The sequence below is a fragment of the Carcharodon carcharias genome, chromosome 2 (genome assembly GCF_017639515.1).
Source record: "Carcharodon carcharias isolate sCarCar2 chromosome 2, sCarCar2.pri, whole genome shotgun sequence".
In the NCBI taxonomy this organism is placed as follows: domain Eukaryota; kingdom Metazoa; phylum Chordata; class Chondrichthyes; order Lamniformes; family Lamnidae; genus Carcharodon; species Carcharodon carcharias.
The window spans coordinates 123,048,273-123,073,678 of record NC_054468.1 but is presented as its reverse complement, the minus strand read 5'-3'; the positions used below and the strand labels follow the sequence as shown (position 1 = coordinate 123,073,678).

General features: G+C 43.7%; 1 protein-coding gene across 4 annotated transcripts in view; it reads right to left on the bottom strand.

The window, feature by feature from the left end:
• vps54 (VPS54 subunit of GARP complex) overlaps positions 1-25,406 on the bottom strand; it is a 144,192-nt gene that overhangs the window by 72,236 nt on the left and 46,550 nt on the right. For all 4 annotated transcript variants that reach the window (XR_005941698.1, XM_041177147.1, XM_041177158.1 and 1 more), the window contains exons 14-16: positions 22,112-22,293; positions 19,060-19,172; positions 18,624-18,687 (exon numbers count right to left, since the gene is read on the bottom strand). Coding sequence is in view for 3 of the 4 variants with exons in the window: in XM_041177147.1 (XP_041033081.1) it covers positions 18,624-18,687; positions 19,060-19,172; positions 22,112-22,293 (359 nt within the window). In the remaining variant the exon portion in view is untranslated. The remainder of the gene's footprint in view (positions 1-18,623; positions 18,688-19,059; positions 19,173-22,111; positions 22,294-25,406) is intronic.

The window sequence follows — 25,406 nt, the reverse complement described above, 5'->3', positions numbered from 1 at the left end:
ACTACATCCCGTATTATAATGAAAAGCAGCCTTTTCCAACTACATCCCGTACTATAACGAAAGGCAGCCTTACCCAACTACGTTCCGTATTATAACGAGAAGCAGCCTTACCCAACTACAGCCCGTAATATAACGAAAGGCAGCCTTACCCAACGACAGCCCGTACTATACCGAATGGCAACTTACCCAACTACAGCCCGTACTATAACGAAAAGCAGCCTTACCCAACTACATCCCGTACTATAACGAAAAGCAGCCTTATCCAACTACAGCCCGTACTATAACGAAAAGCAGCCTTATCCAACTACATCCCATACCATAACGAAAAGCAGCCTTATCCAACTACATTCCATACTATAACGAAAAGCAGACTTATCCAACTACATCCCGTATTATAATGAAAAGCAGCCTTACTCAACTACAGCCCGTAGTATAACGAAAGGCAGCCTTATCCAACTACAGCCCGTACTATAACGAAAAGCAGCCTTATCCAACTACAGCCGTACTATAGCGAAAGGCAGCCTTACCCAACTACAGCCCGTACTATAATGAAAAGCAGCCTCACCCAACTACATCCCGTTTAATAACGAAAAGCAGCCTTACCCAACTACATCCCGTATTATAACGAAAAGCAGCCTTACCCAACTACATCCCGTACTATAACGAAAAGCTGCCTTACCCAACTACATTCCATATTATAACGAAAAGCAGCCTTATCCAACTACATCCCATACTATAACGAAAGGCAGCCTTACCCAACTACATCCCGTATTATAAAGAAAAACAGCCTTACCCAACTACAGCCCGTACTATAACGAAAGGCAGGCTTACCCAACTACAGCCCGTACTATAATAAAGGGCAGCTTTACCCAACTACAACCTGTACTATACTGAATGGCAGCCTTACCCAACTACAGCCCACATTATACCGAAAGTCAGCCTTACCCAACTACAACCTGTACTCTACTGAATGGCAGCCTTACCAAACTACTACCCGTAATATAACGAAAAGCCGCCTTACCCAACTACATCCCGTACTATAACGAAAGGCAGCCTTATCCAACTACAGCCCGTACTATAATGAAAGACAGCTTTACCCAACTACAGCCCGTACTACAACGAAAAGCAGCCTTATCCAACTACATCCTGGACTATAACGAAAAGCAGCCTTACCCAACTACATCCCGTATTATAATGAAAAGCAGCCTTATCCAACTACATCCCGTACTATAACGAAAGGCAGCCTTACCCAACTACGTTCCGTATTATAACGAGAAGCAGCCTTACCCAACTACAGCCCGTAATATAACGAAAGGCAGCCTTACCCAACTACAGCCCGTACTATACCGAATGGCAACTTACCCAACTACAGCCAGTATTATACTGAAAGGCAGCCTTACCCAACTACATCTCATACTATACCGAATGGCAGCCTTACCCAACTACAACCTGTACTATACTGAATGGCAGCCTTACCCAACTACAGCCCGTAACTATAATGGATGCCAGCCTTAGCCAACTAGAGACCACACTATACCGAATGGCAGACTTACCCAACTACAGTGCGTACTATACCGAATGGCAGCCTTACCCTACTACAGCCTGTATTATACTGAAAGGCAGCCTTACCCAACTACAGTGCGTACTATACCGAATGGCAGCCTTACCCAACTACAGTCTGTACTATAACGAAGGGCAGTCTTATCCAACTACAGCCCGTACTATAACGAAAAGCAGCCTTACCCAACTACATCCCGTACTATAACGAAAAGCAGCCTTATCCAACTACAGCCCGTACTATAACGAAAAGCAGCCTTATCCAACTACATCCCATACCATAACGAAAAGCAGCCTTATCCAACTACATCCCATACTATAACGAAAAGCAGACTTATCCAACTACATCCCGTATTATAATGAAAAGCAGCCTTACCCAACTACAGCCCGTAGTATAACGAAAGGCAGCCTTATCCAACTACAGCCCGTACTATAACGAAAAGCAGCCTTATCCAACTACAGCCGTACTATAGCGAAAGGCAGCCTTACCCAACTACAGCCCGTACTATAATGAAAAGCAGCCTTACCCAACTACATCCCGTTTAATAACGAAAAGCAGCCTTACCCAACTACATCCCGTATTATAACGAAAAGCAGCCTTACCCAACTACATCCCGTACTATAACGAAAAGCTGCCTTACCCAACGACATTCCATATTATAACGAAAAGCAGCCTTATCCAACTACATCCCATACTATAACGAAAGGCAGCCTTACCCAACTACATCCCGTATTATAAAGAAAAACAGCCTTACCCAACTACAGCCCGTACTATAACGAAAGGCAGGCTTACCCAACTACAGCCTGTACTATAATAAAGGGCAGCTTTACCCAACTACATCCCGTACTTTAAAGAATGGCAGTCTTACCCAACTACAGCCCGTATTATACCGAAAGGCAGTCTTACCCAACTACAACCAGTACTATACTGAATGGCAGCCTTACGCAACTACAGCCCATATTATACCGAAAGGCAGCCTTACCCAACTACAACTCATACTATACCAAATGGCAGCCTTACCCAACTATAACCCGTACTATACCGAATGGCAGCCTTACCCAACTATAACCCGTACTATGCTGAATGGCAGCCTTACCCAACTACAGCAGGTAACTATAATGGATGCCAATCTTTCCCAACTACAACCCGTACTATACCGAAAGGCAGCCTTATCCAACTACAACCTGTACTATACCGAATGGCAGCCTTACCCAACTACAACCTGTACTATACTGAATGGCAGTCTTACCAAACTACAGCCCGTATTATACCGAAAGGCAGTCTTACCCAACTACAACCTGTACTATACCGAATAGCAGTCTTACCCAACTACAGCCCGTATTATACCGAATGGCAGCCTTACCCAACTACAACCCGTAGTTTAAAGAATGGCAGCCTTACCCAACTACAGCCCGTATGATACCAAAAGGCCACATTACCCAACTACAACCTGTACTATACTGAATGGCAGCCTTACCCAACTACAGCCCGTATTATACCGAATGGCAGCCTTACCCAACTACAGCCCATATTATACCGAATGGCAGCCTTACCCAACTACAGCCCGTATTATACCGAATGGCAGCCTTACCCAACTACAGCCCGTATTATACCGAATGGCAGCCTTACCCAACTACAACCCGTACTATACTGAATGCCAGCCTTACCCAACTACAACCCGTATTATACTGAATTGCAGCCTTACCCAACTACAACCCATACTATACTGAATGGCAGCCTTACCCAACTACAATCCGTACTTTAAAGAATGGCATCCTTACCCAACTACAGCCCGCATTATACCAAAAGGCAGCCTTACCCAACTACAACCTGTACTATACCGAAAGGCAGCCTTACCCAACAACCACCTGTACTATACTGAATGGCAGCCTTACCCAACTACAACCCGTACTTTAAAGAATGGCACCCTTACCCAACTACAACCCGTACTTTAAAGAATGGCAGCCTTACCCAACTACACCCCCACTATAACTAAAGGCAATCTTACCCAACTACAACCTGTACTATACTGAATGGCAGCCTTACCCAACTACAGCCCGTATTATACCGAATGGCAGCCTTACCCAACTACAACCTGTACTATACCAAATGGCAGCCTTACCCAACTATAGCCCGTATTATACCGAAAGGCAGTCTTTCCCAACTACAACCCGTAATATACTGAATGGCAGCCTTACCCAACTACAATCCCTATTATACCGAATGGCAGCCTTACCCAAATACAACCCGTACTATACTGAATGGCAGCCTTACCCAACAACAACCCGTACTACACTGAATGGCAGCCTTACCCAACTACAGCCCGTATTATACCGAAAGGCAGCCTTACCCAACTACAACCCGTACTATACTGAATGGCAGCCTTACCCAACTACAACCCGTACTACACTGAATGGCAGCCTTACACAACTACAGCCCGTATTATACCGAAAGACAGTCTTACCCAACTACAACCTGTACGATACCGAATGGCAGCTTTACCCAACCACAACCCATATTATACCGAAAGGCAGTCTTACACAACTACAACCTGTACTATACTGAATGGCAGCCTTACCCAACTACAACCCGTATTATACCGAAAGGCAGTCTTACACAACTACAACCTATACTATACTGAATGGCAGCCTTACCCAACTACAACCCGTACTTTAAAGAATGGCAGCCTTACCCAACTACAGCCCGCATTATACCGAAAGGGAACTATACCGAATGGCAGCCTTGCCCAACTACAACCTGTAATATACAAAATGGCAGCCTTACCAAACTACAGCCCGTATTATACCGAAAGGCAGCCTTACCCAACTACAGCCCGTATTATACTGAATGGCAGCCTTACCCAACTACAGCCCGTACTATAACGAAAGGCAGCCTTACCCAACTACAACCCGTACTATACCGAATGGCAGCCTTACCTAACTACAACCCGTACTATACTGAATGGCAGCCTTACCCAACTACAACCCATACTATATGGAATGGCAGCCTTACCCAACTACAACCCGTACTTTAAAGAATGGCAGCCTTACCCAACTACAGCCCGCATTATACCGAAAGGCAGTCTTACCCAACTGAAACCTGTACTATACCGAATGGCAGCCTTACCCAACTACAACCTGTACTATACCAAATGGCAGCCTTACCCAACTACAGCCCGTATTATAACGAAAGGCAGCCTTAACCAACTACAGCCCGTATTATACCGAAAGGCAGTCTTATCCAACTACAACCTGTACTATACTGAATGGCAGCCTTATCCAACTACAGCCCGTATTATACCGAAAGGCAGTCTTACCCAACTACAACCAGTACTATACCGAATGGCAGCCTTACCCAACTACAACCTGTACGATAACGAAAGGCAGCCTTACCCAACCACAGCCCGTACTATAAGGAAAGGGAGCCTTATCCAACAACAGCCCGTACTATAACGAAAAGCATCTTATCCAACTACATCCCATGCTAAAACGAAAAGCAGCCTTATCCAACTACAGCCCATACTATAACGAAAAGCAGCCTTATCCAACTACAGCCCGTAATATAGCGAAAGGCAACCTTATCCAACTACAGCCCGTACTATAGCAAAACGCAGCCTTATCCAACTACATCCCGTACTATAACGAAAAGCAGCTTTATCCAACTACAGCCCATACTATAACGAAAAGCAGCCTTATCCAACTACATTCCGTATTATAACGAAAAGCAGCCTTATCCAACTACATCCCGTATTATAACGAAAGGCAGCCTTACCCAACTACGTCCCGTATCATAACGAAATGCAGCCTTACCCAACTACAGCCCGTACTATAACGAAAGGCAGCCTTACCCAACTACAACTTGTATTATACTGAATGGCAGCCTTACCCAACTACAGTCCGTATTATACCGAAAGGCAGCCTTACCCAACTACAACTCGTACTATACCGAATGGCAGCCTTACCCAACTACAACCTGTACTATACTGCATGGCAGCCTTACCCAACTATAACCCGTACTATACCGAATGGCAGACTTACCCAACTATAACCCATACTATACTGAATGGCAGCCTTACCCAACTACAGCCTGTACTATACTGAATGGCAGCCTTACCCAACTACAACCCGTACTTTAAAGAATGGCAGCCTTACCCAACTTCAGCCCGCAGTATACCGAAAGGCAGCCTTACCCAACTACAACCTGTACTCTACTGAATGGCAGCCTTACCCAACTACTACCCATAATATAACGAAAAGCAGCCTTACCCAACTACATCCCGTACTATAACGAAAGGCAGCCTTATCCAACTACAGCCCGTACTATAACGAAAAGCAGCTTTACCCAACTACAGCCCGTACTACAACGAAAAGCAGCCTTATCCAACTACATCCTGGACTATAACGAAAAGCAGCCTTTCCCAACTACATCCCGTATTATAACGAAAAGCAGCCTTATCCAACTACATCCCATACTATAACGAAAGGCAGCCTTATCCAACTACGTCCCTCATTATAACGAAAAGCAGCCTTACCAAACTACAGCCCGTACTATAACGAAAGGCATCCTTAACCAACTACAGCCCGTACTATACCGAATGGCAACTTACCCAACTACAGCCTGTATTATACTGAAAGGCAGCCTTACCCAGTTACATCCCATACAATAAAGGATGCCAGCCTTATCCAACTACAGCCTGTTCTATGATGGATGCCAGTCTTACCCAACCACAGTCTGTACTGTAATGAAAGGCAGCCTTACCCAACTACATCCCGTACTATAACGAAAGGCAGCCTTACCCAACTACAGCCTGTACTATAACGAAAGGCAGCCTTATCCAACTACAGCCTGTACTATAACGAAAGGCAGCCTTATCCAACTACAGCCCGTACTATAACGAAAGGCAGCCTTATCCAACTACATCCCGTACTATAACGAAAGGCAGCCTTATCCAACTACAGCCTGTACTAAAACGAAAGGCAGCCTTATCCAACTACAGCTCGTACTATAACGAAAGGCAGCCTTATCCAACTACAGCCTGTGCTATAACGAAAGGCAGCCTTATCCAACTACATTCCGAACTATAACGAAAGGCAGCCTTATCCAACTACAGCCCGTACTATAACAAAAGGCAGCCTTACCCAACTACATCCCGTATTATAACGAAAGGCAGCCTTACCCAAGCACAGTCTGTACTATAACGAAAAGCAGCTTACCCAACTACAGCCCGTATTATAACGAAAGGCAGCCTTATCCAACTACAGCCCGTACTATAACGAAAGGCAGCCTTACCCAACCACATCCCGTATTATAACGAAAAGCAGCCTTACCCAACTACATCCCGTCTTATAACGAAAAGAAGCCTTATCCAACTACATCCCGTATTATAACGAAAAGCAGCCTTATCCAACTACAGCCCGTACTATAACGAAAGGCAGCCTTACCCAACCACAGCCCGTACTATAAGGAAAGGGAGCCTTATCCAACAACAGCCCGTACTATAACGAAAAGCATCTTATCCAACTACATCCCATGCTAAAACGAAAAGCAGCCTTATCCAACTACAGCCCATACTATAACGAAAAGCAGCCTTATCCAACTACAGCCCGTAATATAGCGAAAGGCAACCTTATCCAACTACAGCCCGTACTATAGCAAAACGCAGCCTTATCCAACTACAGCCCATACTATAGCGAAAGGCAGCCTTACCCAACTACATCCCGTACTATAACGAAAAGCAGCTTTATCCAACTACAGCCCATACTATAACGAAAAGCAGCCTTATCCAACTACATTCCGTATTATAACGAAAAGCAGCCTTATCCAACTACATCCCGTATTATAACGAAAGGCAGCCTTACCCAACTACGTCCCGTATCATAACGAAATGCAGCCTTACCCAACTACAGCCCGTACTATAACGAAAAGCAGCCTTACCCAACTACATTCCGTACTATAACGAAAGGCAGCCTTACCCAACTACAACTTGTATTATACTGAATGGCAGCCTTACCCAACTACAGTCCGTATTATACCGAAAGGCAGCCTTACCCAACTACAACTCGTACTATACCGAATGGCAGCCTTACCCAACTACAACCTGTACTATACTGCATGGCAGCCTTACCCAACTATAACCCGTACTATACCGAATGGCAGACTTACCCAACTATAACCCATACTATACTGAATGGCAGCCTTACCCAACTACAGCCTGTACTATACTGAATGGCAGCCTTACCCAACTACAACCCGTACTTTAAAGAATGGCAGCCTTACCCAACTTCAGCCCGCAGTATACCGAAAGGCAGCCTTACCCAACTACAACCTGTACTCTACTGAATGGCAGCCTTACCCAACTACTACCCGTAATATAACGAAAAGCAGCCTTACCCAACTACATCCCGTACTATAACGAAAGGCAGCCTTATCCAACTACAGCCCGTACTATAACGAAAAGCAGCTTTACCCAACTACAGCCCGTACTACAACGAAAAGCAGCCTTATCCAACTACATCCTGGACTATAACGAAAAGCAGCCTTACCCAACTACATCCCGTATTATAACGAAAAGCAGCCTTATCCAACTACATCCCATACTATAACGAAAGGCAGCCTTACCCAACTACGTTCCGTATTATAACGAGAAGCAGCCTTACCCAACTACAGCCCGTAATATAACGAAAGGCAGCCTTACCCAACTACAGCCCGTACTATACCGAATGGCAACTTACCCAACTACAGCCAGTATTATACTGAAAGGCAGCCTTACCCAACTACATCTCGTACTATAACGAATGGCAGCCTTACCCAACTACAGCCCATAGCTATAATGGATGCCAGCCTTAGCCAACAAGAGACCACACTATACCGAATGGCAGACTTACCCAACTATAACCCATACTATACTGAATGGCAGCCTTACCCAACTACAGCCTGTACTATACTGAAAGGCAGCCTTACCCAACTACAGCCCGTACTATAACAAAAAGCAGCCTTACCCAACTACATCCCGTTTAATAACGAAATGCAGCCTTACCCAACTACATCCCGTATTATAACGAAAAGCAGCCTTATCCAACTACATCCCATACTATAACGAAAGGCAGCCTTACCCAACTACATCCCGTATTATAACGAAAAACAGCCTTACCCAACTACAGCCCGTACTATAATGAAAGGCAGGCTTACCCAACTACAGCCCGTACTATAATAAAGGGCAGCTTTACCCAACTACAACCCGTACTTTAAAGAATGGCAGTCTTACCCAACTACAGCCCGTATTATACCGAAAGGCAGCCTTACTCAACTACAACCCGTACTATACTGAATGACAGCCTTACCCAACTACAACCTGTACTATACTGAATGGCAGCCTTACCCAACTATAACCCGTACTATACCGAATGGCAGCCTTACCCAACTATAACCCGTACTATACTGAATGGCAGCCTTACACAACTACAACCCGTACTTTAAAGAATGGCAGCCTTACCCAACGACAACCCGCATTACACCGAAAGGCAGTCTTACCCAACTACAACCTGTACTCTACTGAATGGCAGTCTTACCCAACTACAACCCGTACTTTAAAGAATGGCAGCCTTACCCAACTACAGCCCGCATTATACCAAAAGGCTGTCTTACCCAACTACAACCTGTACTATACCGAATGGCAGCCTTGCCCAACTACAGCCCGTATTATACAGAAAGGCAGTCTTACCCAACTACAACCTGTACTATACCGAATGGCAACCTTACCCAACTACAGCCCCTATTATACTGAATGGCAGCCTTACTCAACTACAATCCGTATTATACCGAAAGGCAGCCTTACCCAACTACAGCCTGTACTATACCGAATGGCAGCCTTACCCAACTACAACCTGTACGATACCGAATGGCAGCCTTACCCAACTACAATCCGTACTATACCAAATGGCAGCCTTACCCAACTAGAGCCCGTATTATACCGAAAGGCAGTCTTACCCATCTACAACCTGTACTATACCGAATGGCAGCCTTACCCAACTACAGCCCGTAATAGACTGAATGCCAGCCTTACCCAACTACAGCAGGTAACTATAATGGATGCCAATCTTTCCCAACTATAACCCGTACTATACCGAATGGCAGCCTTACCCAACTACAACCTGGATTTTAAAGAATGGCAGCCTTACCCAACTACAGCCCGTATTATACCGAAAGGCAACATTACCCAACTACAACCTGTACTATACTGAATGGCAGCCTTACCCAACTACAGCCCGTATTATACCGAATGGCAGCCTTACCCAACTACAACCCGAACTATACTGAATGGCAGCCTTACCCAACTACAACCTGTATTATACTGAATGGCAGCCTTACCCAACTACAACCCATACTTTAAAGAATGGCATCCTTACCCAACTACAGCCCGCATTATACCAAAAGGCAGCCTTACCCAATTACAACCTGTACTATACCGAAAGGCAGCCTTACCCAACGACAACCTGTACTATACTGAATGGCAGCCTTACCCAACTACAGCCCGTATTATACCGAGAGGCAGACTTTCCCAACTACAACCTGTAATATACTGAATGGCAGCCTTACCCAACTACAACCCCTATTATACTGAATGGCAGCCTTACCCAACTACAACCCGTAATAGACCGAATGGCAGCCATACCCAACTACAGCCCAAACTATACCGAATGCCAGGCTTACCCAACTACAGCAGGTAAATATAATGGATGCCAATCTTTCCCAACTACAACCCGTACTATACCAAATGGCAGCCTTACCCAACTACAACCCGTACTATACCGAATGGCAGCCTTACCCAACTACAACCTGTACTATACTGAATGGCAGCCTTACCAAACTACAGCCCGTATTATACCGAAAGGCAGTCTTACCCAACTACAACCTGTACTATACCGAATGGCAGCCTTACCCAACTACAACCCGTAATAGACCGAATGACAGCCTGACCCATCTACAACCTGCACGATACCGAATGCCAGCCTTACCCAACTACAGCAGGTTACTATAATGGATGCCAATCTTTCCCAACTACAACCCGTACTATATCAAATGGCAGCCTTACCCAACTACAACTCACACTATACCGAATGGCAGCCTTACCCAACTACAACTCACACTATACCGAATGCCAGCCCGTACTATACCAAATGGCAGCCGTACCCAATTACAACCCGTATTATGCCGAATGGCAGCCTTACCCCGACCACAACACGTACTATAACGAAAGGCTGCCTTACCAAACTACAACCTGTACAAAATGAAAGGCTGCCTTACCCAACTACAGCCTGTACAAAATGAAAGGCAGCCTTACCCAACTACAACCTGTACAAAATGAAAGGCTGCCTTACCCAACTACAGCCTGTACAAAATGAAAGGCTGCCTTACGCAACTACAGCCTGTACAAAATGAAAGGCTGCCCTGCCCAACCAAAGCCTGTACTATAATGAATGCCAGACTTACCCAGTTACAGCCTTACAAAATGAAAGCCAGCCTTACCCAACTATAGCCCATACTATAACGAAAGGCAGCCTTACCCAACTACAGCCCGTACTATACCGAATGGCAACTTACGGAACTACAGCCTGTATTATACTGAAAGGCAGCCTTACCCAGTTACATCCCATACAATAAAGGATGCCAGCCTTATCCAACTACAGCCCGTACTATAACGAAAGGCAGCCTTATCCAACTACATCCTGTACTATAATGAAAGGCAGCCTTACCTAACTACAGCGCGTACTATACTGAATGGCAGCCTTACCAAACTACAGTGCGTACCGTAACGAATGGCAGCCTTACCCAACCACAGTCTGTACTATAACGAAAGGCAGTCTTACCCAACTACATCCCGTGCTATAACAAAAAGCAGCCATACCCAACTACATCCCGTATTATAACGAAAAGCAGCCTTATCCAACTACAGCCCGTACTATAACGAAAGGCAGCCTTATTCAACTACAGCCTGTACTATAACGAAAGGCAGCCTTATCCAACTACATCCCGTACTATAACGAAAGGCAACCTTATCCAACTACAACCTGCACTATAACGAAAGGCAGCCTTATCCAACTACATCCCGTACTATAACGAAAAGCAGCTTTACCCAACTACAGCCCGTACTATAACGAAAATCAGCCTTATCCAACTACATCCCGGACTATAACGAAAAGCAGCCTTACCCAACAACGTCCCTGATTATAACGAAAAGCAGCCTTACCCAACTACAGCCCGTACTATAACGAAAGGCAGCCTTTCGCAACTACAGCCCGTACTATACCGAAAGGCAACTTACCCAACTACAGCCTGTATTATACTGAAAGGCAGCCTTACCCAACTACAACTCGTACTATACCGAATGGCAGCCTTACCCAACTACAGCCCATAACTATAATGGATGCCAGCCTTACCCAGCAACAGACCACACTATACCGAATGGAAGACTTACCCAACTACAGTGCGTACTATACCGAATGGCAGCCTTACCCAACTACAGCGCGTACTATACCGAATGGCAGCCTTACCCAACTACAGCGCGTACTATACTGAATGGCAGCCTTACCAAACTACAGTGCGTACTGTAACGAATGGCAGCCTTACCCAACCACAGTCTGTACTATAACGAAAGGCAGTCTTACCCAACTACAGCCCGCACTATAACGAAGGGCAGCCTTATCCAACTACATTCCGTATTATAACGAAAGGCAGCTTACCTAACTATAGCCCGTACTATAACGAAAGGCAGCCTTACCCAATCACGGTCTGTACTATAACGAAAAGCAGCTTACCCAACTACAGCCCGTATTACAACGAAAGGCAGCCTTATCCAACTACATCCTGTACTATAACGAAAGGCAGCCTTATCCAACTACAGCCCGTACTATAACGAAAAGCAGCCTTATCCAACTACAGCCCGTACTATAACGAAAAGCAGCTTTATCCAACTACATCCCATACTATAACGAAAAGCAGCCTTATCCAACCAAATACCGTAGTATAACGAAAGGCAGCCTTATCCAACTACAGCCCATACTATAACGAAAAGCAGCCTTTTCCAACTACAGCCCGTACTATAGCGAAAGGCAGCCTAACCCAACTACATCCCGTACTATAACGAAAGGCAGCCTTACCCAACTACAGCCCGTACTATAACGAAAAGCAGGCTTACCCAACGACATCCCGTATCATAACGAAAAGCAGCCTTACCCAACTACATCCCATATTATAACGAAAAGCAGCCTTATCCAACTACATCCCATACTATAACGAAAGGCAGCCTTACCCAACTACATCCCGTATTATAACGAAATACAGCCTTATCCAACTACAGCCCGTACTATAACGAAAGGCAGCCTTACCCAACTACAGCCCACACTATAATGAAGGGCCGCCTTACCCAACTACAACCAGTACTTTAAAGAATGGCAGTCTTACCCAACTACAGCCCGTATTATACCGAAAGGCAGCCTTACCCAACTACAACCTGTACTATACTGAATGGCAGCCTTACCCAACTACAGCCCGTATTATATCAAAAGGCAGCCTTACCCAACTACAACTCGTACTATACCGAATGGCAGCCTTACCCAACTATAACCCGTACTATACTGAATGACAGCCTTACCCAACTACAACCTGTACTATACTGAATGGCAGCCTTACCCAACTACAACCTGTACTATACCGAATGGCAGCCTTACCCAACTACAACCCGTAATACACCGAATGGCAGCCTTACCCAACTACAACCTGTACGATACCGAATGCCAGCCTTACCCAACTACAGCAGGTTACTATAATGGATGCCAATCTTTCCCAACTACAACCCGTACTATATCAAATGGCAGCCTTACCCAACTACAACTCACACTATACCGAATGCCAGCCCGTACTATACCAAATGGCAGCCGTACCCAATTACAACCCGTATGATGCCAAATGGCAGCCTTACCCCAACCACAACACGTACTATAACGAAAGGCTGCCTTACCCAACTACAACCTGTACAAAATGAAAGGCTGCCTTACCCAACTACAGCCTGTACAAAATGAAAGGCTGCCTTACCCAACTACAGCCTGTACAAAATGAAAGGCTGCCTTACCCAACTACAGCCTGTACAAAATGAAAGGCAGCCTTACCCAACTACAGCCTGTACAAAATGAAAGGCTGCCTTACCCAACTACAGCCTGTACAAAATGAAAGGCAGCCTTACCCAACTACAACCTGTACAAAATGAAAGGCTGCCTTACCCAACTACAACGTGTACAAAATGAAAGGCAGCCTTACCCAACTACAACCTGTACAAAATGAAAGGCTGCCTTACCCAACTACAGCCTGTACAAAATGAAAGGCTGCCCTGCCCAACCAAAGCCTGTACTATAATGAATGCCAGACTTACCCAGTTACAGCCTTACAAAATGAAAGGCAGCCTTACCCAACTACAGACCATACTATAACAAATGGTAGCCTTAGCCAACTGCAGCCTATGCTATACCGAATGGCAGCCTTACCCAGTTACATCCCATACAATAAAGGATGCCAGCCTTATCCAACTACAGCCTGTTCTATGATGGATGCCAGTCTTACCCAACCACAGTCTGTACTGTAATGAAAGGCAGCCTTACCCAACTATATCCCGTACTATAACGAAAGGCAGCCTTACCCAACTACAGCCTGTACTATAACGAAAGGCAGCCTTACCAACTACATCCCGTACTATAACGAAAAGCAACCTTACCCAACTACAGCCCGTACTATAACAAAAGGCAGCCTTATCCAACTACAGCCCGTACTATAACGAAAGGCAGCCTTACCAAACCACAGTCTGTACTATAACGAAAAGCAGCTTACCCAACTACAGCCCGTACTATAACGAAAGGCAGCCTTATCCAACTACAGCCCGTACTATAACGAAAGGCAGCCTTATCCAACTACAGCCCATACTATAACGAAAGGCAGCCTTATCCAACTACAGCCCGTACTATAACGAAAGGCAGCCTCATCCAACTACAGCTCGTACTATAACGAAAGGCAGCCTTATCCAACTACAGCCCGTACTATAACGAAAGGCAGCCTTACCCAACTACGTCATGTATTATAACGAAAGGCAGCCTTACCCAACTACGTCATGTATTATAACGAAAGGCAACCTTACCCAACCAAAGCCCGTACTATAATGAAGGGCAGCCTTATCCAACTACATCCCGTACTATAACGAAAGGCAGCCTTATCCAACTACAGCCTGTACTATAACGAAAGGCAGCCTTATCCAACTACATCCCGTACTATAACGAAAGGCAGCCCTATCCAACTGCAGCCCGTACTATAACGAAAGGCAGCCTTACCCAACTACATCCCGTATTATAACGAAAAGCATCCTTATCCAACTACATCCCGTGCTATAACAAAAAGCAGCCATACCCAACTACATCCCGTATTATAACGAAAAGCAGCCTTATCCAACTACAGCCCGTACTATAACGAAAGGCAGCCTTATTCAACTACAGCCTGTACTATAACGAAAGGCAGCCTTATCCAACTACATCCTGTACTATAACGAAAGGCAGCCTTATCCAACTACATCCTGTACTATAACGAAAGGCAGCCTTATCCAACTACATCCCGTACTATAACGAAAAGCAGCTTTACCCAACTACAGCCCGTACTATAACGAAAATCAGCCTTATCCAACTACATCCCGGACTATAACGAAAAGCAGCCTTACCCAACAACGTCCCTGATTATAATGAAAAGCAGCCTTACCCAACTACAGCCCGTACTATAACGAAAGGCAGCCTTTCGCAACTACAGCCCGTACTATACCGAAAGGCAACTTACCCAACTACAGCCTGTATTATACTGAAAGGCAGCCTTACCCAACTACAACTCGTACTATACCGAATGGCAGCCTAACCCAACTACAGCCCATAACTATAATGGATGCCAGCCTTACCCAGCAACAGACCACACTATACCGAATGGCAGACTTACCCAACTACAGTGCGTCCTATACCGAATGGCAGCCTTACCCAACTACAGCGCGTACTATACTGAATGGCAGCCTTACCCAACTACAGTGCGTACTGTAACGAATGGCAGCCTTACCCAACCACAGTCTGTACTATAACGAAAGGCAGTCTTACCCAACTACAGCCCGCACTATAACGAAGGGCAGCCTTATCCAACTACATTCCGTATTATAACGAAAGGCAGCTTACCTAACTATAGCCCGTACTATAACGAAAGGCAGCCTTACCCAATCACGGTCTATACTATAACGAAAAGCAGCTTACCCAACTACAGCCCGTATTACAACGAAAGGCAGCCTTATCCAACTACATCCCGTACTATAACGAAAGGCAGCCTTATCCAACTACAGCCCGTACTATAACGAAAAGCAGCCTTATCCAACTACAGCCCGTACTATAACGAAAAGCAGCTTTATCCAACTACATCCCATACTATAACGAAAAGCAGCCTTATCCAACCAAATACCGTAGTATAACGAAAGGCAGCCTTATCCAACTACAGCCCATACTATAACGAAAAGCAGCCTTTTCCAACTACAGCCCGTACTATAGCGAAAGGCAGCCTAACCCAACTACATCCCGTACTATAACGAAAGGCAGCCTTATCCAACTACAGCCCGTACTACAACGAAAAGCAGGCTTACCCAACGACATCCCGTATCATAACGAAAAGCAGCCTTACCCAACTACATCCCATATTATAACGAAAAGCAGCCTTATCCAACTACATCCCATACTATAACGAAAGGCAGCCTTACCCAACTACATCCCGTATTATAACGAAAAACAGCCTTATCCAACTACAGCCCGTACTATAACGAAAGGCAGCCTTACCCAACTACAGCCCATACTATAATGAAGGGCCGCCTTACCCAACTACAACCAGTACTTTAAAGAATGGCAGTCTTACCCAACTACAGCCCGTATTATACCGAAAGGCAGCCTTACCCAACTACAACCTGTACTATACTGAATGGCAGCCTTACCCAACTACAGCCCGTATTATATCAAAAGGCAGCCTTACCCAACTACAACTCGTACTATACCGAATGGCAGCCTTACCCAACTATAACCCGTACTATACTGAATGACAGCCTTACCCAACTACAACCTGTACTATACTGAATGGCAGCCTTACCCAACTACAACCTGTACTATACCGAATGGCAGCCTTACCCAACTACAACCCGTAATACACCGAATGGCAGCCTTACCCATCTACAACCTGTACGATACCGAATGCCAGCCTTACCCAACTACAGCAGGTTACTATAATGGATGCCAATCTTTCCCAACTACAACCCGTACTATATCAAATGGCAGCCTTACCCAACTACAACTCACACTATACCGAATGCCAGCCCGTACTATACCAAATGGCAGCCGTACCCAATTACAACCCGTATGATGCCAAATGGCAGCCTTACCCCGACCACAACACGTACTATAACGAAAGGCTGCCTTACCCAACTACAACCTGTACAAAATGAAAGGCTGCCTTACCCAACTACAGCCTGTACAAAATGAAAGGCTGCCTTACCCAACTACAGCCTGTACAAAATGAAAGGCAGCCTTACCCAACTACAGCCTGTACAAAATGAAAGGCTGCCTTACCCAACTACAGCCTGTACAAAATGAAAGGCAGCCTTACCCAACTACAACCTGTACAAAATGAAAGGCTGCCTTACCCAACTACAACGTGTACAAAATGAAAGGCAGCCTTACCCAACTACAACCTGTACAAAATGAAAGGCTGCCTTACCCAACTACAGCCTGTACAAAATGAAAGGCTGCCCTGCCCAACCAAAGCCTGTACTATAATGAATGCCAGACTTACCCAGTTACAGCCTTACAAAATGAAAGGCAGCCTTACCCAACTACAGACCATACTATAACAAATGGTAGCCTTAGCCAACTGCAGCCTATACTATACCGAATGGCAGCCTTACCCAGTTACATCCCATACAATAAAGGATGCCAGCCTTATCCAACTACAGCCTGTTCTATGATGGATGCCAGTCTTACCCAACCACAGTCTGTACTGTAATGAAAGGCAGCCTTACCCAACTATATCCCGTACTATAACGAAAGGCAGCCTTACCCAACTACAGCCTGTACTATAACGAAAGGCAGCCTTACCCAACTACATCCCGTACTATAACGAAAAGCAACCTTACCCAACTACAGCCCGTACTATAACAAAAGGCAGCCTTATCCAACTACAGCCCGTACTATAACGAAAGGCAGCCTTACCAAACCACAGTCTGTACTATAACGAAAAGCAGCTTACCCAACTACAGCCCGTACTATAACGAAAGGCAGCCTTATCCAACTACAGCCCGTACTATAACGAAAGGCAGCCTTATCCAACTACAGCCCATACTATAACGAAAGGCAGCCTTATCCAACTACAGCCCGTACTATAACGAAAGGCAGCCTCATCCAACTACAGCTCGTACTATAACGAAAGGCAGCCTTATCCAACTACAGCCCGTACTATAACGAAAGGCAGCCTTATCCAACTACATCCCGTACTATAACGAAAAGCAGCCTTACCCAACTACAGCCCGTACTATAACGAAAGGCAGCCTTACCCAACTACGACATGTATTATAACGAAAGGCAGCCTTACCCAACTATGTCATGTATTATAACGAAAGGCAACCTTACCCAACTACAGCCCGTACTATAATGAAGGGCAGCCTTATCCAACTACATCCCGTACTATAACGAAAGGCAGCCTTATCCAACTACATCCCGTACTATAACGAAAGGCAGCCTTAGCTAATGACAGCCCGTACTATAACGAAAGGCAGCCTTATTCAACTACATCCCGTACTATAACGAAAGGCAGCCTTATCCAACTACATCCCGTACCATAAAGAAAGGCAGCCTTACCCAACTACATCCCGTACTATAACGAAAGGCAGCCTTACCCAACTACAGCCCGTACTATAACAAAAAGCAGCCTTATCCAACTACAGCCCGTACTATAACGAAAGGCAGCTTACCCAACTACAGCGTATTTCTGTTCATCGACAGATAAGAAATCAGCTGGTTTTCGCTCTTGTGGAGCTAAAAAGTAAACAATTCACTCTTAATACAAATAAAATGCAATTTCCGCTACATTCGCAGAACTAAATTCTCTCTACTTGAATGACATTTTGATAACTGAAGATTATGCAAAATTGATAAAGAGTTAATGAGATCAGATAGGAAGAGATTGATTATTTTTCTCTCATATAGGTGGCTCAGTTTAGTGTAAATCTCTCAGTCTATGAAAATTTTCATATGCTGGCTAACAGACATTCAGCATTTAAACTTTTAAAATATATTTCTATATCATTGTAAAACTTTATTTCCATACTTAGAAATTAAAGAAACATTTCATCCAACGAGTAAAATCTGATAAAAAGTTGATTTTTTAAAAATTTGTAAAGAATTGACCTGTGGTTTTTTTCTCAGGTAAAGCAATCACTCCATCCTCGATTGAATTGACCAAGTCTTGAAACTCAGCTGGAACCTCAGCTTGTTTCCAACGTTCATTATCCAACAGAAGGCTATAGCAAAACAAAAATTGACATCAGAATCCCATACATTAGGATTTCTGTAATTATATATGACTACTGATAACAAAAAAATCACACCTTTATAAGATTATTGCACTTTGATAATCTTTACTTGAAATTAGAAACCTGTAACATAGAAAATAGGAGCAGGAATAGGTCATTCTGCCCTTCCAGCCTGCTCCGCCATTCAATATGATCAGGGCTGATCCTCTATCTCAATGCCATACTCCCGCTCTCTCCCCATACCCCTTGACGCCTTTAGAGTCCAGAAATATATTTCCTTCTTAAATATATTCAGTGACTTGGCCTCCACAGTCCTCTTGGTAGAGAATTCCACAGGTTCACCACCCTCTGAGTAACAAAGTTTCTCATTATCTCAGTCCTGAATGGTCTACCCTGCATCCTGAGACTGTGATCTCTTGTTGGAGACTCCCAGCCAGAGGAAACATCATCCCTGCATCCAGTCTGTTCAGCCCTGTCAGAATTTTATGCGTTTCAAAGAGATTTCCTCTCATTCTTCTAAACTCCAGTGAATACAGGCCAAGTCGGCCCAATCTGTCCTCATATGACAATCCTGCCACCCGAGCAATCAGTCTGGTGAACCTTTGTTGCACTCCCTCTATGGAAAGTATATCCTTTCTTAGGCAAGGAGACCAAAACTGCATACAATACTCCAGATGTGGTCTCACCTAGGCTCTGTACAGCTACAGTAGGACATCCTTGCTCCTGTATTCTAGTCCTCTTGCAATGAAGGCCTGCATAACATTTGCCTTCTTAACTACTTGCTGCACCTGCATGCTTACCTTCAATGATTGGTGTGCAAGGACATCTAGGTCCCTTTGTACATCAACATTTCCCAATCTATCACCATTTAAATAATACTCTGCATTCTGTTTTTCCTACCAAAGTGGATAACTTCACACTTATCCATTTTATACTGCATCTGCCATGTATTTGTCCACTCACTCAACTGGTCTAAATCACCTTGAAGCCTCTCAACATCCTCCTCACCACTCCCACCTAGCTGTGTCATCAGCAAACTTGGAAATATTACATTTAGTTCCCTCATCCAAATCATTAATATATATTGTAAATAGCTGGGGCCCAAGCACCGATCCCTGTGGTGCCACACTAGTCACTGCCTGTCATTCAGAATTATAATTATAACTGGTAATGATTGACTGTGAATATTTAGTATGCAAGATTGTTGTCAGAGGCTCTGCTTTACTCTCTAACTTACTTCTGCATTTTAGAATGTGTGCCATGAGGGCCCAGAACACTGTCTACTTGAGTTGCATCAGTCTTTCTCCCCCATACAACTTCCTGATCTTTAGTATTCCTGTTCACTGTTCCTCTTCCCTTTCGCATCCACCATTACAGGCTTCCCCAAAAATCAAGGCAAAGTATTAATTTATTATCTCTGCCATTCCTTCATCTTTCATAAGGCTTCTTTTAATATCGTTAATTGATCCTACCTTTTGTTAACTATTTTACTATTAAAATACTTTTTAAAAATCCTTTTCCGTTAAGCTATCTGCCAGTTTTGCTTCATACTCTCTCACCCTTTCTGATCTTTTTTTGCTTCCCTTGCATCCAGCTTATCATTTGCATCAATAACCCTAGATTTTATCATGTGCCTCTTTCAGAATCAAAAATAGGAGTAGGCCATTCAACCAATGGAGCCCACTCCACCACTCAGTAAGATCATGGCTGATCTGATTCTAATTCAGTTTTCCTGCCTGTGCCCCCTCCCCCCTTGACTCCCTTTGTTGATCAAAATCTACCTCAGCCTTGCATATATTCAATGGCCCAGCCTCTACTCCTCTCTGGGGAAAAGGATTCCAAAAACTAATGGCTCACTGAGAGAAGAAATTCCTCCTCATCTCAGTCTTAAATGGGAGACCCCTTATTTTTTAAACTGTGCCCCGAGCTCCAGATTCTCCATGAGGGGAAACATCCTTTCAGCATCCTCACTGTCAAGCCCCCTCAGAATCTTATATGTTTCAAGATGGTCACTTCTCATTCTTCTAAACTCTAATGAGTATCCAGTGCAGTCTCACATTAGCTTCTCATTTAGAGTTTAGATCTTCAGACCAATGCCTATTTTCATTGTCCTTACAGAAACGTAATTTCTTCAAATTAAAAATGGACATTAGAATTTGTAAGAATAAAGAGAATGTACGTTTGCATAGAATGTGATTATACAAGGCACCCACTGTTGGATTAGTTTTGTATAAATACCTGGTATTAATCATATTTCCAGAATCTAAAACAACAGCATAACCCACGTCACTCTACATTCCCCAGCCACCTGAGGTCCTTGGCACTACCTATGTCCCACCACCGCCACTTGTTCAATGGCCTCCTGCTATTTGACACTAACTCCTCACCCTACCCTAAAACTACCACCCTGCCAGCTCCTGGCCACTGTTCCTGCACCTGTGTGAAACACCACAGGAGATATATTAGTGGACGCATACACAGAAATTTTTATATTGGTAAAAGTTCAAAAACTCAAAATCAAATACAGCTTTGGATTTTGGATTTATCACATTTTTATCACAAGTCTAAATAAATTTTGATAATAATTCAAATGCAAATTTAATAGGAATATGATTCTTTAATTTGATGGGAGGTTATTCCACCTAAGTATGTCTGATTGACCTCATTACCCCTGATGCCCAATGTCCGAAGGTCTCACACTTTTGATGACCATCATGCTTTGATGCCTTGCTGTCTTCCCTCTTGACCTGTCCCATCCAACCTTATATGCCTCAGTAAATTTGTCTGTTCACCCCATCTTTACAACAGAGAAACACGAAGATGTACTGCAAGATGGGGCTAGCCTAATTCCCTCTGGTCCGGAAACCAGTTTCAACTCCATTGTGAACAGCTACAAACTGCATTTCCATCCGTGATGGTGGGCTTACCCGAGTTTTGTCTTCCGCTCATCATGGAATCGGTTGACAAACTTATTGGCCTGGCTTTGCAGGGCTCCGCGAAGGGACATGCTTCGCCTGCTGCAAACCTTCTCCGTTTCCTGAACAAAGGTTTCTACTGCTCGCGACAGTGCCACAAACTCCGAAGAGTTCAGCTTTTCGAGGAAACCGTCCTTAAAAAAGGAAAAATGGAAAAGAAACCATGTAAACAACTTAAAATAACAAAGCACAGACACATTACCACACAACTAAAGTGAATATTTATCTCTTTCCTTCTTGAATTAGCTTCCATTCAACCAACCTGGTTCTTCGTGTTAAAAGCAAAATATGCTGGAAATATGAAATAAAAACAGAAAATGCTGGAAAAACTCAGGTTTGACAGCATCTATGGAGAGAGAAACAGAGTTAACATTTCAAGGCCGTTTAGAGTTCTGAAGAAGAGTCATATGGACCCGAAATGTTAACTCTGTTTCTCTCTCCATGGATGCTGTCAAACCTGAGTTTTTTCAGCATTTTCTGTTTTTATTTGGCACTTATTGTTGACTTGTTTAGTCCCACCTTGTACAGTGGACTGTGCAGGACAGTGGGTTTGCATACTGCCCTTTTACTTATGATAGCTGTGTTTGAATCCATCCCAGTTTTTTTAAACTGAGGCCAAGTGCCAAGGCACCAACGAGGCTGAAAAGATCAGCGACAAAATGATGATTGATGGAGGACTGAAGGTGGCCCCAATGATACATTACCTGTTGGTTATACATGCAGGTGACCTGGAGAAATTGAAACAAATAAGATCGTTACTACTTCACTGAAGGGCCCAGAGAGATGAAAATGTAGTCATTCAATCGAGTCACTGGGAAAACGGGAGGGGATAAGCAGCGAGTATTTGCAATCTGAAAAAAGGCTGATGAATGGAAAATGGATTATCAACAGAAGGATGTCAGGTGATGAATAATAATCAGTTATGAAGAAAGAACAGACTAGGAGGACCCTGGTAAATGTGAATTAATGGGAAAGTGGCCAGAGGATAAGTCTTGAGGAATGAAACTCCCCCTTCTTCCTGACAATAGTATAGTTCCTAAATGAAATGTGTTTGTACGTTTTCAGCCATGTTCCTACCAACTGTAACCCTACAGTTCAGCACAAGTTAAGCGTTACCAAATTCAATCCCTGCTCAGCCAGGTCACCTTGAACTGGGATTGTGGTGGGGTTTAACTGGCCTACTTCTCAGGACAGTACAACATCAGAATGGTACCAATGTCTGTTTTCTTTCTTTACCCACTATTACCTTGCTGCTCATTTTATTATTTACCTCTCTCAGCTCCCATGTATTGCTGGATTTAAATTGTACACAGGGAGTTGGCATAAACTAGAGAACAGATTGTATCACATTGGGCACTTACATTTTACAATAAAGCAAAGGTTCTTAACAGCTGCCTGTGCGTTACAATGGCATTCCCAATAAGATCAAAAATTGTAGAACTGAAACTTAATCATTTGCCAGTAAAAGCTATAGGATGGATTTGTCTGTAAATTATCATACCATCATCTAGTATTATTAACAGTGCACAGGAGTTGGTGAATTTTTCAAATGGAAAACAGAGTGTTCAATAGCAACAGCGACAATGTTTCATTACAGGTAAGCATATCGCCGAAGTATTGGGATATGGCCTTGCTCTGTAGAGAAGACTGCAACTCATTTCAACAACACGGGTTCTGATTATTTCAGATAGCGAAATTAGTAAAAATTCACTATCCTCCAGGCCAATTAAATCTAGTAGGCATTTTGATAGCAAATGAAATTAAAATCCTTAGAGGTGTCAATTTGTTATTTTTTCCATTTCAAACTGTTTATAGTTTCTTAACAACACATAAAGATCATGTAATTAAGATTAGCAGCACTTACACAGTTCAAGGAAATGAGAGTCGTTCCAGTAAGTCAATTAAGGAGGAAGGAAATGAGAGGAAGAACAATCTGAGTTTAATTTTCAAAAGGGCGATTATTTCAGCATCATCATTACACCTATCGTAGTTGTATACAGCATAATCTGATGAGTTCAACAATTTAAAAAGGTCCCAACCTATATTCTCTACATAATGATGACATTAACATTATATGTAAGCAAACCATGGCTAAGTAAGCAAGCATAGAGCACATCTCCATAACCATATATAGTGAGGGTACATCCACAATGCTGGTTTTAGAGAAGTTAATGGCCCCAAGTTTCTTGGATTTCGCTTGCAGAAATTCACACCCATTTCTGAGTCGACTTCGTCAATGGGAAGTGTTTACAGAGTTAATGCGCCTACACCATGTTGTTAAAAAGTAGAATCAAACAAGTGCAAATACATGGTCATCAATAGGGATAAACAGGAGTGACATACTGTCTGCTGCCTTAATGCCTCACTCAGCCTCTGCTGCTGGGATATTCCCATTAGAAAGACCATTTGAGCTGCTTCATCTTTCAGAACAGTCAGAAATGGGCCAGGGGGTTGCCTGAAAAATTTCAGATGCACCAAGACCAACAGCACTTGGTTAAGTAGGTCTCAGTACTCAAGCGCATTAGTCACATAAATTCAGAAAACTTGCGTGCATTGGTCTTTTGCATGAAGGCAGGGATAAGGAAATGAGCAGCAAAGAGTTTCAGGAAACAACTGAGGAAAATTACAGTGTAATACCACTCCTGAATTACACCAAAACTTTCCAGGAAATTTGAGGCTAGTAAAACTACCTGGTCTATCCCAAACCTAGAAATTTTTGATTTTGACAAAAGATGTCTGTAGTGCCAAACTATTCCATTGCTCAGCAATAGATGAGCACAAAACGTCAACAGTTAGAAGAAAGTAATGTTTCTATCAGACTTCCTCCAGGGCTTTGATCACTAGTGTTCCATGTTTGAGTGACAGAAATAGCACTTTTCTGTGACATTCCTGCTGCTAACTCAGTTTCTACTAGCCCAGACAGTCAGCACTCTACTTCTGTAGGCTTCACTACCTTGTGTTATAATACGGATTACAAAAGAATTACTCAATAAGTACAATCAGATTTGAAAGTGGACCTCTGTAGGAGAGCCCACATGTGGCATTCCAAGTAACAGATAAGAGTTTCACTTTGAAAGAAATGATCTGGACCAACATCTGAAAGGGTCAAATAGTTAGAAATTTAAAAGAGTGTAAGATGCATCATTTTTAGAATCCTAAATATAACATTCAGATTGCAGTCCTAACTACAGTATTTAAATGCAGTTTTCATTTTTAAATCTCCCTTTCAAGATTTTGGACAACATAC